This window comes from Ostrea edulis, chromosome 4, assembly GCF_947568905.1.
Source record: "Ostrea edulis chromosome 4, xbOstEdul1.1, whole genome shotgun sequence".
In the NCBI taxonomy this organism is placed as follows: Eukaryota; Metazoa; Mollusca; class Bivalvia; order Ostreida; family Ostreidae; genus Ostrea; species Ostrea edulis.
In genome coordinates this window covers 26,320,361-26,338,872 of record NC_079167.1, presented here as the reverse complement: position 1 = coordinate 26,338,872, position 18,512 = coordinate 26,320,361, and the positions used below count along the sequence as shown (strand labels likewise).

Sequence of the window (18,512 nt, the reverse complement as noted above, 5' to 3'; positions counted from 1 at the left end):
TAGATGAGGGAGGCATTTTTTAAAATCCCGAATTTGTTGGAAAAAAAACCCCGTAAAAGTTCTATAACTGAATCATAAACACAGAAGACTTTCCTTTATCTTGTTCATCAACAACAAAATTAGAGGTCTGGTCATCATCTGAACTACATGTAGAGACTGCAGAGCTCTAAATATATAGGGTACCCAAGTTTGCCAATGAGAAAAACAATAAACCAAATGATATAAACTTCTACTCTGCACTCTAGAATATCTACACAAAAACAATCTACATCACTATCAAAGTTCATTCCAAAATTCTGTATACTTCCCAAGATATGCAGAAATGAATTCAGAAAAATGTCCATTATTATGCAAATTATGCTAATAACAAGTCTTATAGAGATACACAGCTTTTGATGTCTAGTTGTATCCAAATCGCATTGACATTAGTGCTTGACTATTTGGAATAATGGGTAATTCGTGTCACCGGTCTAAGTTGTTGCAATACTTGTGCGGACGGCTTCACAAATTTCAGTCACTTTAAGCTATTATGGAACCTTATGAATTGGTGTAAGAAGCTGTATATAACCTTTACTCATGAACCCAAGAGGCTGTGATTCGGAAGTTACAAAGATGAAAGAGAATTCCAAATGCAAAATTCAGAATTAATGCGGATTTCTTTTCCTAGATATGTAAGCACATTACCAACTTTTTATTTTATTGAAAAATCAATAAAATCAGCAATGTGGCAACATCAAAACAGATGCGGGCAGGCCTGAGAACCGTAATTTCAATTGTATTTGACCTAATACATGTATAAGTTGCACTGAGCATCTACCTGTTGATTTCTTAGCTGCTGTTTGTTTCTGAGCCCTTAATTTCTTGCTGGGTTTGGTTGGTGTGTAACAAGAATCCCTTGTGTCGTCATCCTCATCATCCAAATCCACAATTTCTATCTCCTTCAGGCTCTTCTGTCTGTCCGACAATCTGGGAAAGAAAGTGTTACTTTGTTGAATTTTTACAGTTATGTGTATTCATTTCTTGTATGCAGAAAAATTTCATTTTTCTAGTGCACCAGAATTTCAACTTGCATGCAATCAGGGGGTTTTTTTTCCTGCAAGAAAATTACATACAACTTAACCTCAGTTTTGATTTTCATTTTGGATTTTAGATACAATGCCTTCTTGCCCTGGAGTGCAATACTCCCCATTTTTTTTTTTATAACAAGTGTATTCCCCATAAAAATTACATGTAGGTTATCAAATACATTATTATTTTGATTCAATAACACCTACTTTTAGCAAACAAATTACCCACATTCAGATTACTAAAGATCAACAACTACAGGTTTGTTATCTCTCCAGGTCTCTCAGAGAGATTCACAGTTTTGAAAGTCAGAACCCCAAACCATTATTTAGACAAGAGGTCCATGGGTCACATCGCTCACTTGAGTCACCTTGGCCCTGCTGCTGTTCAGCTGTTGTGAATTTTAAATGATTTTTTTTTTATCAATCCCATTTTCCCATGAAAGGTTAAAATATCAAATACCACATCTTGCCATAAAGGATTTATATACAAAATATGTAAGCCCTACTAGAATAGTTCCAGACACATTTTATGGATTATGTTTTCTTATAAGTCGGTCAAATTCCGAGTTCAAGGTCACAAGATCATAATGTGAAAGGTCTTGCAATAAGAAATATATGTAAAAGATATGAAAAATATAACTTAAAAAGTTCCGGACATATTTTAAAAACAGGTGAGATTTTTATGAAAAGTTAAGTCAAACTTCCAGGACAAGGTCACAAGATCACACACCTTTGGATCACATGAAAGGTCTTTCCATAAGGAATGTATATACAAACTATGAAAGCCCCACCTTAAATAGTTTAAGAAACATTTTTCCTATATATCACCATATAACACTTTGACCCCCCCCCCCCCCCCCCCCCAAATGACCATGATTTGCACAAACTTGGATCTACTCTATATCAGGAAGCTTTCATTTCTGGCACAGTTGTTCTTGAGATGATTTTAAAAGATTTTCTCTATATACTTGCATGTAAAAACTTTGATCCCATATGTGAACTCTCTAGAGAGAGTGAGAGAGAGAATTTTTCACTCATATGGAGACGTCATCATTGTCGGTGAAGTGCTGCAAAATTTAGGCCTATGCTCTGTGCTTATGCCTTTGAGCAGGGAGGGATCTTTATTGTGCCACATCTGCTGTGAAACAGGGCCTTAATTTTTGTGGTATCATTTGAAAGACCGCCCCATTTAGTAGCCTCTTACGATAAGAAAGGGGTACTGAGGACCTATTCTAACCCGGATCCCCATGGGAGGCTATTTTCAGCATGCTGGTAATTGGAATCATAAATATTTGGTCATTCACAGCTATAATTTCATATTAAAGGGACTGGTTCATGATTTTTGATAAAAATATTTTTCAATTTTGATGGTAAACATTAAAAATATAACTCATTTAATATTGACAGCCAAAAATTTGACCTTCTGAATGCAAGAATAAAAGCAATATTTTAGCCTAAAATCTGTGTTATGTAAACAAAGACTCAAGTCTTTTTATGTATACAAACAAACAAGTGAAATATTGATTTTTTAGTATAAACATCTTGATTTTACATAGTCACAAATTTTAACTTTAGATGGACACATTTACACCAAAAATGCTGGAAATGTGAAAGATATAATACACTTAGATCGATATCCATTACTTTTGAAAATTTCGTGAACAATAATATACCGCAATCTTTGTTTACAAAACAAATAATAAACTCTCTACAATGAGCTTCTGTGATAATGTATAACTTTAATTTTTATGTGAACTCTTTTAAACACATTAGACAGTAGATTTTGATCATAAACAATGAAAAAGAAAATTTGGGGGGGAAATCGTGAATCAGTCCCTTTAAGTCTTTCAATATACCAAGAGTGAACCCTGGTAATTATCTTAGGTACCTTGAGCTTCTCCTTCTTCCTCCTAGTTCTTTGTCAATTCCTCGTTCCTTCATCTTTCTTGTCTCCTTGGTTATTTTAATTTTGGAATTAGCCCGAGCCTCTTTCTTGCCTCCCTTTACTTTCTTGGCTTTCTCTAGTAACTTCTGAGCTTTACTTTGCTTTCTCAAAACTGACTATGTAAAAAAACCTCACAGTAGATAAAAATGGAAAAACAGTGTCCTGAAATATATTTCCCTAGGGATTGCCAACAAGCAACCCCCCCCCCCCCCCTTTCTCTAGAATACTATTATCTTTTACAGTAATCCTATATAAATGTTATTTTTTTCACACTGTGCTAATATATAAATATATATACACTGGACAAATCGTGTACTATGTAATATTTCTTCAAAACAGACTATTAAGTTCAAAAACCTGTAATTTTCTCAAAAACTGAAGAAAATCAAAATCCTTGCTACATGCACATCTTCAATACCCATACAAACATTCTGTAAAACAAGATGGTCCTCACTTGAAAATTATGGGAGGAGTTAACCGGACAAATTACGTTCCCTCCATAAAACAATGTTCAAACAAGAGGTACTGTGAGCAATGCTCACTAAGAATACCCCCCGCTTACCCCAATCTCCCAAAGGATGTTGGTAGTAGGTATAAACTACCTCTTTTCTGAGTGTAAAAAACAAATGGCATGACAAACCGAACCATATTGCTACTTCAATGTCCAGTGCGCGTGACCTTTGACCCTTTAACCCCAAAATCGATAGGGAACATCTTCATCTCATGGGTAGTCCATATGTATGATATGGTGACTGTAGGTGGAAAGGATAACGCTTTAGAGCCCAGAAACCATATTGCTACTTCGATGTCCAGTGTGCTTGACCTTTGGACCCCAAAATCGATAGGGAACATCTTCATCCCATGGGTAGTCCATATGTATGATATGGTGACTGTAGTTGGAAAGGATAACGCTTTAGAGCCCGGAAACCATATTGCTACTTCGATGTCCAGTGCACTTGACCTTTTGACCCCAAAATCGATAGGGAACATCTTCATCCCATGGGTAGTCCATATAAATGATATGGTGACGGTAGGTGGAAAGGATAATGCTTTAGAGCCCGGAAACCATTGCGTCTACAGACGGACGGACAACTCGATTCCAGTATACCCCCCCCCCCCCAACTTGTTGCGGGGGGGGGGGGGGGGGGGGGTATAATTAAGGGACAAAACTCCTACTAGAGATTGAAATGGATCAAAATTGCAACATGAACTAGAGTGATCCATAAAGAAGCTGCATTGCAAGTTTCAGCTTGATATGTGACAAAGAAATGAAATTAGAAACATAAAACCCCGAACGGACGGACGTACAGACATCGCTGTACCATAATATGTCCCGTCTAAAGACGGGCATATAAAAAAAAGAATAGAAGTCAGTATTTCTCAAGTTAGAACTGGAATTCATTTCACTCATGATGCAGGATTTCTTTTTTCATCATTTCACTCATGCTTTGCACTCCTATTCCAATCATGAATTAAATTCCATATCCAACTACATTGTCAGATACCCATGTGATAGAGAGGAACAAAGCATGGGTATCTGGAGAATGATCCAAGTACAGAGTTTTGAATATCCTCTGTATATACATGTACATGTAATATAGGTGTAAAGTCAAAATAAATACCCTTGCTCTGGCCTTTTCTTTAGACTTTGGAGTGAATAATTCATTCTGGCTACTTCCACTACTACTCTTTGAACACCTACACATGCATAAAATACAAATTTAATGAAAACGATTCTCAGTTGAGCATATTTAGGTCCACCGCGCATATACACATCGTAATTAAACACCTCTACCATACCTCATGAATTTCATCCTGATGGGAGACCCATCCTCTGTGTTTTGTACAAGTTTGACTTTATATTTTAATCTGAGTGACTTTCTCCTCTCTGCTAGACTTTCACAGGAACCTTTAAAGTCTTCTTCCATCGACTCATCATCAAAAGTTCGGCTAGAATCTGGATTCGACTGAGTTGTGTTGAGTTGTGCTGTACTGACATTTCCTGTTTTACAAACCCCCTTTCGCCGACCTCTTTTTCTCTTATTTGGCTCTGTTGTACTTTCACATGTCTCTTCCAGTGGTTTTTCTACACGATCCCTTTCTGTTTTCTTCATTTGCAGACCTTTGTTTGTAAATTTGATTGTTGCTTGTGACATTTTCTGTTTGACAGACTTTTCCGGTGCAGTAACACTGTGTAAAAACAAGTTTTTCTTGACCTTTTCATCTTCTGCTATATCTATGACATCATCTGCTTCTAATTCTGTTTCTTCTGTTAAATCCTGACTCACACACTTCTCGCTCCTGTGGCAATTGACATCCATATCTTTATCCTCTATTACAATAATCTCTGAACTAAGCACCTGAATGGTATCTTCACTCTTATGTTTTGATAGTTGTAATTTTTTAACCCCATTCTTTTTATCACTTTTTCCTTCCTTTCCCTTTGCATTCTGGCAGTTTTGCTCATGAACTACAGCTTTGATGGTCATGTGATCGGATTTTGTCTTGGCCTTAGTATCTTGAGATATTTCATTTCTGTTGACTTTGGTGAAGAAGTTTGTAATGGATGGGTACTGTTTCGGCATCGGAATGTCTGCTCCATCATCTTCACAAGATTTGCCGAGTCCTACATCTCGAGCTTGAGAGTCCATACTTTCAACACCTTTACCCAACAGATCATTAATGCTTCTCTTTGCCTTCATATTGCCCTCTGATTTGTCTTCACCAATGGTGATTAAATAGTCTGCATAACTAACCTCCTTCACACTACCCTTTTCATCACCATCTTTACCCTCATCACTTACAGCAATTTCAACTGAATGACTAATACTGTTGGATGTGGAATGTAAGCCTTCTGCTTTCTTGGGTTGACGACCGCTTTTCTTTTTCACTGCTTTGTTACTGTGTATACTCCCACTTGTTTGCTGGTTCTCTCTGGTTTCCTTACTAGTTCCCTTTTGCATCTTGTCCTTGGCAGCAAGATTCTCCTCCATCTGCTCACACACATCTTCCTTTCCTACCATGTCCATAGTCTTACTCCCACAGTTATGCATCAATAAGAAATGTTCATAACTTTCTTCCTCCACTTCCCCAGAATTTTCCAACTTGTCATTGGTAACTTTTCTCACAGCATTTTCTGTATGAACTTCCTTATCAAGGTACACATTATTGCTAACATCTACAAAGCCTTGTTTGCTGGTTTCATTCTCATTATTTTCCTTTACAATTTCTTCCTCAGTGTCTCCAGAATCAACCTTCACTTGACTAGTATTCACTTCCCCATCACTTATGACTGAACCATCAACCATGTTAGCACAAACATCTGACAAGTTCAATGATTTGTTCACAGTTTCTTGTGAACCTGATTCCTTCACTTTCTTTCTTAGTTTACTCCTCCTACAACTCTTTTCCTTACTCTTGTCTTTAGTTCTACACTTTTCAATGTCTATTTGTTTTTTTCCCTCTAGAGTCACTGTTGCTCCTTGTTCCTCTTCCCTCTCTTGGCTGCAGCCATCTTTTCTAACCTCTACACCAGCATCATTTTCATCTGCCATTCCTTCCACCTCTTCATCCATTCCTCTGGACTCCTTCTCTGAATCATTGCCCATTCCTTCCATGGTTTCCATCTGAACAGTTCTTCCTTCATTTTTCGGCTCTGTGTCTACATCAATGATATCCCCATTGTTACCCTCAGCTGCTGTCTCGCTTTGTCTCTCTGTTCTCTCCATCAAGTTTCCTAGAGATCCAGCAGTGTCTGTCCTAGTTTCACTATTTGTCTTCCCAAGGGCTTCTGCTTTCTCCAGTTCTTCCTTCTTCCTCTTTAATTTATTTTTCCTCCCTGAAGTTTTGTCATTTTTCCTGTACTCATCGTCAGAACTGCCTTGATCCTTTGAGGTTGATCTCTTTCTTTTCTTTTGAAGTTTGTTTTTCTCTCCTTTTCCCCCATTTTCTTTCTTCAACATGTTTTGTTTTGCAGCAGGGGTTTCCTACAAGATCAAGACATGTGTTTAATATGTACAATAAGGTCTGTAACTTGTTATGGCAAAGCAATGTACCAAATATTAAATACATATCGGCAAGAACAGAGAAACAAGAGGCTCAGGGGCCACAATGCTCACCCGAGCAGATCCTAGCAATAAACAAGCTTGAGCAAAACTATCATTATACAAGCAGCTTGGTTCAGAAAAAATGTTCAAAGGTAAAGACTAAAAATTCATTAATTATCAAACTTAATTATTACACTTTACTACAATTTCATTAAATATCATATGCCCTTAAAGACAAGTATGGCCTTTCATATTAACCAACTGCTTTTTACCTAGTTTGGTTAAAATTGGCCCGGTGGTTCTGGAGAAGATGAAAATGTGAGAAGTTTACACCAACGACGCCAATAGAAAGTTTGACCAGAAAAGCTCACTTGAGCCTTTGCTTCAGGTGAGTTAAGAAAGTGTGGAAAACTGATTTGCTGGACTGATGGACAGACAGACGTTCAGAGTGCAAACCAAAATCCCCTTCGACTTAATTGGTAGGGGACTAAAAAAATAAATACATAATTATAATACCAACATTTTGGGATTACCTTTCCAATACAGTTTATTTCCACAGCATTCTTCGCACCATTATTCTCCTTTTTACAGAAGAATCCAAGAAGACCTTTGGGTTTTGCTGTCATCATATCTTTCTGTGGAGTTTTGAAGAAGTCAAGAATAGACCTCTGAGGAGTGTTGGCTTCATCCGACATCTTCAGGACCTAAATGTGAAGGGCAAAGTGAATTCTGGCCTTTCATACTAATTAACAATTAAAAACATTTGTATGCACTGAAATGCATTTAACATACACAAGTATGAATAGATCAAATCATATTGCCATCTGAAGCATAAGAGTTTAAATATCTGAATCCTCTAATTTTTTGGTTTGTTTTTTGTTTCAGGACTTGAGTATCCATAGTGATAAACATCTCCCAGACTTACTTCTCTGGCTACTTCACAATCTGTCATGGCAGTGAGAGATGTTCATGAGCCTGACCCTGCAATGTATGATATTTAAAAAATCCACAATCTGTTTTATCTAACCTGTCCTTAACTTGAACTAAAATAATCTCAAATGAATTCGTGACATCTTTATTTTGTTAAAAGTTCCTGATGACATACGCAAGTGACATCACACTTATATGTAAAAATGATGACAGATGTTTCATTCTTGGAACTGGATTTGTAATTCTTTAAAACAGAATTATCAAGAATTAGATGATAACAAGTGATAGTTCTGTATCTGGCCTGCTATGAAAAATAGAAAAATCTAGCTGGGCTCTGCTCTACCTAACCCCATATCCTTTGTCCATGTGACGTCCATAACAGACTAATAAACCTAACCAATAACAAGAGAAGTTCCAAAAGTTGTCATAGCCGAGGGGTGGTGATGGGGATAAGCTCCCATTGTCTATAAAATGCTCCTCATGGCGTGCGCCTCTAATAGCCTCTGACAACCAAGTCCAGCTCCTAGCCTGCTCGTGTGGTTTGCATCAAGCCCGGCGGAACTGCTACTACTGATAGGAGAAGGGGTGAAGGCGGGTTACCTGGCGCCTGAAAACCAGTGCTTTGGGTAGATGGGGCTCATCAGTCTGGGAGGACAGCTCATCTAAGAGAAGGAAAACTCTGATTCCAAACCTCTGCTGCCTTGCGGCCATACCCACTTATGGGAAAGGCTAGATGAAGGAAATCACTGATATAAAAACCAATGGGCGGACTGTGCTCAATATCCAGGGATGGAAAGCAGTCTAGGAAGGAAATTCCAAAATTAAACCACCTTTCCTCGAGGTTATTAGAGGTTTGCGCAGGGCCAACAACCCTACCTATAAAAAAGTCAAGTTACAGAAGCATCAACGACAAACCAAAATCAACATAACCTGGGCCAGATTGGGCCTACTTCAAGAGGAACTATGATGCTGTGCAATGAAAGCCGAAAGGAAGCTGCAGGGCTGACTCCCTTTCTGACACCCAGGAAAACCATCAGACTCGCTACTTGGAACATCAGAACAATGTATGAAGCAGGAAGAACAGCACAAGTTGCAAAGGAGATGAAGCACTACAACACTTGTCTCCTAGGACTGAGTGAGACGAGGTGGCTACAGACAGGACAGTTGAGGCTGACCACCAGAGAAACATTGTTGTATTCAGGACACACCACGGAGAGAGCCCCCCACACCAAAGGTGTAGGCCTGATGCTATCCCCGGAGGCACAACGCGCTCTTATCGGATGGGAACCTGTCAACTCACGGATAATAACAGCTAAGTTCAGCACCAAGAAAAGCAAGATCAAATTGAACATCATCCAGTGTTATGCCCCCACCAACGACACTGATGACGAAAAGAAAGACGCCTTTTACCAGCAACTACAGGCAGTCTTGGATAAAGCAGGGAAGAAAGATATGACAATACTTATGGGCGACTTCAATGCAAAGATTGGAGCTGATAACACTGGCTACAATGAAGTCATGGGCACACATGGACTTGGCTACATGAACGAGAATGGCGAGAGATTTGCAGACCTATGCTCCCTTAACCAGCTTGTAATAGGAGGAAGCATTTTCCCTCATAAACGGATTCACAAGGCCACATGGAGATCCCCTGATCATTTTACAGAAAATCAGATCGACCATATTTGCATCAGCAAGAAATTTCGAAGAGCATGGAAAGATGTCAGGGTGATGAGAGGAGCAGACGTTTCATCAGACCACCATCTGCTGATGACGGCAGTAAGACTACGCCTCAAAAAGTTTAACAACATGACAAACATGAGGACAAAGTACGTGAGTGTCCTCAAAACAAAGGAAGTGAGGACAGCATTCCACCTCAGCCTGTCCAACAGATTCCAGCCGCTACAAGACCAGCTAGAAAACAATGATACATGTAGTTAAGATTTCATGGAGATAGGCCAAAATGGCCTATTATAATTTGTTAATTATTCGGGCCCTTTGTCCTATCAACTTGCATTCTAGTCTGAATCACTGCAAGTTACCGCAAACTAACTTTCTAGTCTAACTTCATGATCTCTTCTGATGTATAGCTGGTAAATATAGCTAACCAAGATACATGGACTTAGGTAAAAGTAGCTTCATGCTCAGAGAGTGATCTGACTATAGCAGTTCACTATTATCCATAATGATATTGGCAGTCAAGAAATGGAAAATAGTTTTAATTTTTATTAGATAATTTTCAAATATTGTCAAATGTTTATGTACAAATTTTATCCCTGTAAGGCTTAATCGGACAATATTTATGCCCCCCCCTTCAAAGAATCTTGAGAACCATTCACTTGATGATAATGATATTTCATATGTGGGTTGGTTATAAGTGGAAGAGGACCCCTATTGTTTTTCAGGTCAAAGGTCAAGGGTCAATCTACTCTGGACATAGGAATATAATGTCTGCCCAATATCTTGAGAACCCTTTGCGTGAAAGACATCAAACTTGGCACACTGGTACATCCTAAGGAGTTGATGACCCCTATTGATTTTGAGTTCATATGGTCAAGGGTCAAACTGGGCATAGGAATATACTGACCATTCAGTGTCTAGAGAACCCTTTGCTTGACAGACATCAAACTTGGTACACCAGTACATCTTCAGAAGATGACCCCTATTGGTTTTGAGGTCACATGGTCAAAGGTCAAGGGTCAAACTGAACATTGGAATATACTGTCTGCTCAATATCTTGAGAACCCTTTGCTTGACAGACATCAAACTTGGTACACTGGTACATCTTCAGGAGAGATGACCCCTATTGATTTTGAGGTCACATGGTCAAAGGTCAAGGGTCAAAATGGTCATAGTAATATAATGTCCGCTCAGTATCTTGAGAACCCTTTTCTTGACAGACATCAAACTTGGTACATTGATACGTCTCAGGGCTCGAAATTAACATATGCCCGTCAGTCTGTGACTGGTTAAAAGTCTGGCGGACTGACTGACATTTGTTTTAGTCAGTCCGATGGGACTGGTTAATTTTTTAAAGCATCATTTTGGAAAATATACTTATGAAATTTTATACACACATTTGGCATGCTTCGATCTGTAGATCATATCAGACGAATCTTATTCTTAAATATAAATCCCAAATTCAAGTGTTACAATATTGTGTGAGGCATATTGAGTTAAATTTCATTTTAATAACATTAACAAAATATGTTTAATTATTTCTGGAAAATTCTGTTGGACTGGTAAATTTTTCTGCGGACTGGTTGAAATTATACTCCATCAGTCCGGCTGGACTGGTGACATAAAAAGTTAGCTTCAGGCCCTGCGTCTTCAGGAGAAAATGACCCCTGTTGATTTTGAGGTCACATGTTTAAAGGTCAAGGGTTAACCTGGACATTGGAATATACTGTCCACTCAATATCTTGAAAATCCTTTGCTTGACATACATCAAACTTAGTACACTAATGTATATTCAGGAGAAGATGACTCCTATTGATTTTGAGGTCACATGGTCTAAGGTCAAGGGTCAAACTGGACATATGATATACTGTCCACTCAATGTCTTCATAACCCTTTTGCTTGACAGACATCAAACTTAGTACACTGGTACATCTTCAGGAGAAGATGACCCATATTTTGAGGTCAAAAGTCAATAGTTGAACTGGACATAGTTATATATTGTCTCCTATATTTTAAGAATTTTTTGCTTGATTGACACCAAACTTGGTACACTGGTATAGCATAAGGAGTAGATGACCCCTATTGATTTTTAGGTCACATGGTCAATTCACTCATGACATAGGAAGATATTGTCTGCTCAATATTTTGAATTGATGATACTACTATCAATTAAATGATGTGTGTGTATAACCCTTTTCAATTTTGCACCATCGGGGGCATATGTGTTTTACAAACATCTCTTGTTATTACTTACTTACTTAGGCCTGTCGTTCCGTGAGGAACATAGGCCATCTACGACAGTCCTCCAACGAACACGATTCTGGGCTGCTTTTGTGGCGTCATGCCAGGTCATGTCCTGCGCTTTTAGTTCTACTTCTGAGTCACGCCTCCAGGTGTTTCTTGGACATCCCCTCTTTCTCTTACCCTGTGGGTTCCAGGTCAGGGCCTGGCGTGTGGTGCTGGAAGGTGGCTTCCTTAGGGTGTGTCCAATCCAGCCCCACTTCCTACGTCTGATTTGTATGTCTATGGGTTCCTGCCCTGCTCTCTTCCATAGTTCTTCATTTGTGATCTTTTCAGGCCATCGGATGTTGAAGATGCGCCTGAGACAGGTGTTGTAAAATGTCTGGATCTTCTGCAGGGTTGTTTTGGTCATTCTCCATGTCTCTGCTCCATACAGCAAGACGGACTGAACATTGGAGTTGAGGATCCGCAGTTTGGTAGTAATGCGTATGTTCTTTGAGGCCCATATGTTCTTTAGCATGGTAAACGCTGCTCGTGCCTTGCCGATTCTTGACTTGATGTCGCGGTCTGTGCCACCCTGTCTGTCCATCACACTCCCCAGGTAGATGAAAGACTCAACTTCTTTGATGGGCTCACCACCAACTGTGACTGGTAATTGGACAGTGGTGTTGATCTTCATCAATTCTGTTTTCTTCAAATTGATCTTGAGTCCCGTTCCTGCTGATGTTGTTACAAGGTGAGTTGTTTTGTCCTGCATCTGACTGTGTTTGTGTGAAAGGAGAGCCAGGTCATCGGCAAAGTCGAGATCGTCGAGTTGAGTCAGGAGTGTCCACTGTATACCATTATTCCTGCCTGATGTGGTAATCCTCATGATCCAGTCAATAACCAAGAGGAAGAGGAATGGTGACAGCAAACATCCTTGTCGAACTCCTGTCTTGACCTCAAAACTCTCTGACATCTGGCCAGCATGGGTAACCCTGCATGTCATGCCTTGGTAGGTGTTACGGATCAGGGAGACGAGCTTCTCGGGTACTCCATAGTGTCTCAGTATCTTCCACAGTGTCTCACGGTCCACGCTGTCGAACGCTTTCTCGTAGTCGATGAAGTTGATATAGAGGGGTGACTTCCACTCCAGTGATTGTTCGATGATGATGCGCAGACTGGCTATCTGGTCAGCACATGATCTGTTGCGTCTAAAACCAGCCTGTTGGTCACGGAGCTTTGGGTCCACTGCCTCTTTCATCCTCTCGAGAAGGATCCTGTTGAGGACCTTGCCAGGCACTGACAGGAGCATAATTCCCCGGTAGTTACTGCAGTCCCTCAGATCACCCTTTGGTAGCTTAATGAGGATGCCTTCTTTCCATTCCTCTGGGACGTTCTCTTCCTCCCAGATCTTCTTAAAGAGGTTGTGCAAGATGTTAACAGCTGTCTCTGTATCAGCTTTGATGGCTTCTGCTGGTATCTCGTCAGGCCCTGCTGCTTTTCCATTCTTAAGTGTGGTAATTGCTCTCCTGATCTCTGTCTTTGTTGGCTTGTCGCAGTCGATAGGGAGGTCTGCATTGGCTGGTTGTATGTCTGGAGGCATATCTGGTGTTGGTCTATTTAATAGCTCTCCAAAGTGTTCTACCCATCTCTTCAATTGTTCTTCTGTTGTTGTGAGAGGGTTCCCGTTCTTGTCCTTCACTGGCTTGTCTGTCTGCTGGAACTTGTTGGAGAGCTTCTTTGTGACCATATACAGTTCTCTCAAGTTTCCCTGTCCTGCTGCTTCTTCAGCTTGTTTGGCCAGATTGTCTATATGATCCCGTTTATCTTTCCTGATCCTTTTCTTGACTTCTTTATCTGTGGCTGTGTAGTCCTCTTGAGCTTTTGCCTTTGCTGCTCTTGTCCGGCTTGTGTTCAGTGCCGCTTTCTTTTCCTTCCTCGCCTCCAGTTTTCTCTTGGTATCAACAGATATCCACTCTTTGTGCTGAACCTTTCTTCTGCCGAGAACTTCTTCACATGTGTCTCGCCACACTTTTTTGATGTGCTGCCACTGGGTCTCGATGTTGGTACAGTGGAACCCCGTTATTACGTTCCCCCTTTATTACGTTAGTCCGCATATTACGTTGGAATTTCAAAGCACAAAACCATTTCTTAACAAACCTATATAAAATAGACCTCGTTATTACGTTGTCCTAAAATGCCGGGACGCGGTATTACGTTGTAAATATTCCGACAAAAACGTAATAAACCCCTAATTATTCAATAGTGATTCTCAAAATAATAAGCCATTCACACCTTGACTGCCTGAGGCAGTCACCACGTAAATTTCCTGGTCTGTTTGGGGATTAGAGACGCTTGACTGATCACACTTCGATAGATCTAGCGACATCAATACAGGTGAATACCCCGTATAGAAGCCAGTGATAAACAATCAAATAATGTTTATTTAGAAATTGTACTCTATGAAATTTACTTCATTTTTCATATTTTGATAATCAAAGAAATAATTTCTCAACCACCTGCGTGTTCAGCATAGTGTGATTACCTTCGCTATTAAAACTCTATTCACGGACAGCTTTGGTACCAAACAAGAAAGACAAAATTTATCGTAGCAATGTTACAACCGCTTGGGTAACTGCTTGGACATAGGTGACTAAAGGTGTTCAATTAAAAAAATTGTTCGTTGTTTGGACATGCAGATTGGGTGTTCGTAAATCTCGTCCATACATACACCAATCTATCGGCCGATTTGTGCACGGCATTTACCTCAGTGAATATTTTAAAATCCCTTGATGCGCACGTGATTTTAGTGCCATCATTTAGCGTTATAAATGAAATCTTCGTGCATCATTATATATTTTTTTTAAGTGGATTGCGTTTAAATTGTTTTCCGTGCATGTTTATCGTTGGTGAGAAGTGTGCAAGTGTTGGGTATCGTGTGCGTTTTGTGTCTATAGTTTTGTTGTTTTTTGGGTGGGATTTTTTTTATTGTGTTGTGTATTGTGTAATTAGAGAACTTAATAAAAACGATGTTTTGTTATTTTTTAATACGAATGTTGAATACGAACCGGAACGAGTTAATGAGAGAAATTTACATGAACGCATTGTTTTAAAGTTGAACAAAATGGCGATCCAAACGAATGCAGAAAAAGCAACGTTTATCAAAACATCCTTATGTATCCTACACCGAAATAAAGAAAAGGGATAAGAACATGAAGAATTACGGACATTAAAGATAAGATGTAAATAAAACAAAGTATCATAGTCTTTTAAACAAAGAAACAGTAAAGATATATTCACACACCCCTTCACGGAGTACCAACGGACGATATACAATTTCCAAACGATATTTTTAACGGATTTAACTGGGAACGTTAATTACGTTGCCCCCGGTATTACGTTATTTTATCGTGACAAAATGGAAAACGTAATAACGGGGTTCCACTGTATATATGAAGCAATGATGCAAAATAAACTCAATACTTTAAAGTGAAATACTGACTTTTTATCAGGCGACAAAATTAAGGGAAAATACTGTTAAAAATTTAAATTGCGAGTGAAAAATCACAAGTGATCACAATTTTTTGCGATTAAAGAAAAGATTTTTTTTCTGGATTTCCTCAGTTTATTGGATATACTTTGAAGTTTACGATAATTTTGTCTGGTGCATAGAAAGGCTTTACAGAATGAATGTAAAAGAATTGAAAAAGTAAACGTGGACCGAATAAATAACTAAGGCCAAGGTCACCTCAGTCAGTGATGTCGAAGATGGCCTACTTCAAACTCACTTCGGGCGTCTCAGAGACGTCTGATTTGAATAGCAAGCATGTTGATCTTGTCCATGTCTACTCAACACATGAAAGTGTTAGTGTCACCACTTCAGGCGGTGTCCTTCTGTAGTCTAGTCAAACACTTCAAATCCGCTGGGTTTTTTCACCTAGAATTTTCTAAGATCAAATTTCTAAAAGTTTTTAATATATAGTTTGCATTGGCGTTAACAGTCTTCAGGATTTCAAACCATGCGATGTTGTAAATAGGTAATAGATCTCTGGACAGTGAGTACGCAGCACAAGTGTACCCTATGACCCTCACCATGCACCAATGATACATGTATTGAATGGTAAATGAAAGAATTTTTAATCTTATTTCTATTATTGCATTTTAAAGAAGATTTTTAGGAATTTTTTCAGTCTGAAAGTTATTCAACGTTATTTTGTCCCCATGCAGGTAAAAATAATAAGTACAGGACGAGCCTGATGTATTTTACTAAACTCATTTGCAATGATCATATTGAACCAAAAATCGAGGAAATGAACCGAACATTGAATCGATTGAACAGTATCAATATTTTGACACAGGTGAATCCTTTCAGCCCTAGATTTGTTGCACACATTTTACATATTTTAGTATCTCACAAGTGGTTATCTCAAAAGCTTACAGAAGGTAGAAACTGATCATTCAGAACGACTTATGATGGTGATCAATGGGGAAATAACATCATTCTAGAAGGGGGGGAGGTATGTACATACAAGATCTATTCAACAGGTTGGGAACACTTCCCCTATATCTCGCTATAGGGGAAGTGTTCCCAACCTGTTCAAGCTATCCACACTTCAGGTGCCTGTGGAAATGACTAGATGAGCATATATTGAGGCAATTTAGGTCCCTTTATTGTTAATTTCTTTGGTCATTTCGGTAATTGGCGGTAATTCTATGCACCCGAACCGCAGCAAATAAACATTTTTTTTTTTGTAGGTAGATTTCTTCAGGAAGATGTCAGTAAATTTAGCAAGTCGGTAAACTAAGACAGTTTTACATACATGATTTAAGGCTCCAGCTAAACCCGATTCCAATGCAAATTCACTAAAGTTCTGAGGCGACTTTCTCATTATTTATGGCGATTTTTCCTTCTGGAGCATGGAGAGTTGCTTTGCTTTTAATCCTGATCCTGTACCGCATATATCGAATACTTAACGCAGTCACTTGCCTATATTAATAACTCTCTATATAACCCGAAAGAAAAACTTTGGAAGTATGATTGCCTACATCTGTTTGAAAGAAAGAAAATGCATTGTTTACTTACCTATTTCGCCATTAAACTTGGCGCGAATCGAAAATGAATGCAGGTGACCTTTACCTTTCGTACTATCAATAAGTCGTACATAGAATGATTCTTCTTCGGAAAAATAAAAAAAAACAAGTTCATACAAAACAGAAAATGATACCTACGCAGCCTAGCTGTCATGTTCTCACCAAGGTTGGTGTGTAAAAAGGTTTTTTTATGAGACCATCCTCAACAGGTTATTCACAAACAACTTAACTTATTAGCACCCCCACCTCCCAAAAACCCTACCGACCATAAGGTCAAGGTCACTTGGAAGACAAAGATAGGAAAATTTTGGCATATATATGTACTTCCATGTATCTTGTCACACACTGTTATTGACAGTCATGACTTACCATTTATATTGATCAGTATATCTTCTTTTTTTCCCCTTTTCTTTTTACTAGGCTACACCTCTTAGAAAACATACAAAAATATCTAAAACCTATACTCAAAAATAAAATATGTATGATCATTATAATAATGTGCATGCTTAGCTCATCTTCATTTATGCACATAATCACCGGTGCATTTTTTGTGGCGGTTAGATTCATCCATTTGGAAGCTTATTAATAAATTATTAGGTCCTAGTTGGAATAGACAACTATACTCTCAGTTACAGGAATATGATAAAGTTATTAAAGGTTGGGCATGGACACGATTTGAGCTGAAATTTTTTATTTTTCCATTTTTAATGCTAAGGCATTTCTAATGGTCAGCAAATAATTGAATGTCAGTGGTTGAGTTACGAGAGAGATAGAGAGCTGTTGTGTAAACAAGACTTGTGCCATGTTTCTGTTTACAATTATTATTATAGGTTATAGGCAACAGTTTCATCTAAAACAGATTTTTCAAATTACAAGTTAATTTTAAACATAATTAAACAGTTTCTAGTGTTTGTCATATATCTCATTTTGTTTTAAATATGATATTTTTCATTAAGAAATCTATATAAATTATATATATGTAAAGAAAAACAATGTAAAATCCTTGTTTACATAACAAAGAATTGTAAGTGTGGTATCTCGCTTGTAACTCGACAACTGATATTCAATAATTTGCTGACTATTAGAAATACCTTAGTTTAGCATAATGTAAACATTAAAAATGGGAAAATAAATTTGAAAATTTCAGTTCAAATCATGTTCACACCCCTTGAAGTATAAATACAATACTATTTTAATAGTTGTCATACTGTCACTAAAATATATCATGTGTGAGTTTAATGAAGGCATCCTCAACAAGTTATTCAGAAACACTTTTTGCTGTCAACATTAAATGAGTTATATTTTTAATGTTTAATACATGTATCAAAAATGAGAAAACTTTTCTTTCAAACCATGAACCTGTCCCTTTAAAGCAACATGCATCTGCATGACACCTGCTCACTTACAAACTTCAAAGGAATACTGAAGGGATCCTGTATGTTCTATTCAAGTCGTAAGAACACTGGCATCCACCTTTTTTTCTCACACAACATTTACTCACTTAATGACATTCAGGGTTTTAACAACAAC

The 18,512-nt window shown here is 38.4% G+C and overlaps 2 protein-coding genes across 2 annotated transcripts in view; one reads left to right on the top strand and one right to left on the bottom strand.

Annotated features, from left to right (window-relative positions):
• Positions 1 to 17,247, bottom strand: part of LOC125671827 (ATPase family AAA domain-containing protein 5-like) — a 29,393-nt gene extending 12,146 nt beyond the window's left edge. The window contains exons 1-7 of the mRNA XM_048907764.2: positions 16,975 to 17,247; positions 7,984 to 8,039; positions 7,592 to 7,762; positions 4,813 to 6,998; positions 4,635 to 4,710; positions 2,956 to 3,128; positions 818 to 966 (exon numbers count right to left, since the gene is read on the bottom strand). Of these exons, the coding sequence (XP_048763721.2) occupies positions 818 to 966; positions 2,956 to 3,128; positions 4,635 to 4,710; positions 4,813 to 6,998; positions 7,592 to 7,762; positions 7,984 to 8,010 (2,782 nt within the window). The 5' untranslated portion in view covers positions 8,011 to 8,039; positions 16,975 to 17,247. The remainder of the gene's footprint in view (positions 1 to 817; positions 967 to 2,955; positions 3,129 to 4,634; positions 4,711 to 4,812; positions 6,999 to 7,591; positions 7,763 to 7,983; positions 8,040 to 16,974) is intronic.
• Positions 8,952 to 9,929, top strand: LOC125668923 (craniofacial development protein 2-like). Its single transcript, XM_048903360.2, has one exon. It carries the CDS (start codon positions 8,952 to 8,954, stop codon positions 9,927 to 9,929), a length of 978 nt encoding a protein of 325 aa, XP_048759317.2.
• Positions 17,248 to 18,512: the final 1,265 nt, after the last annotated feature.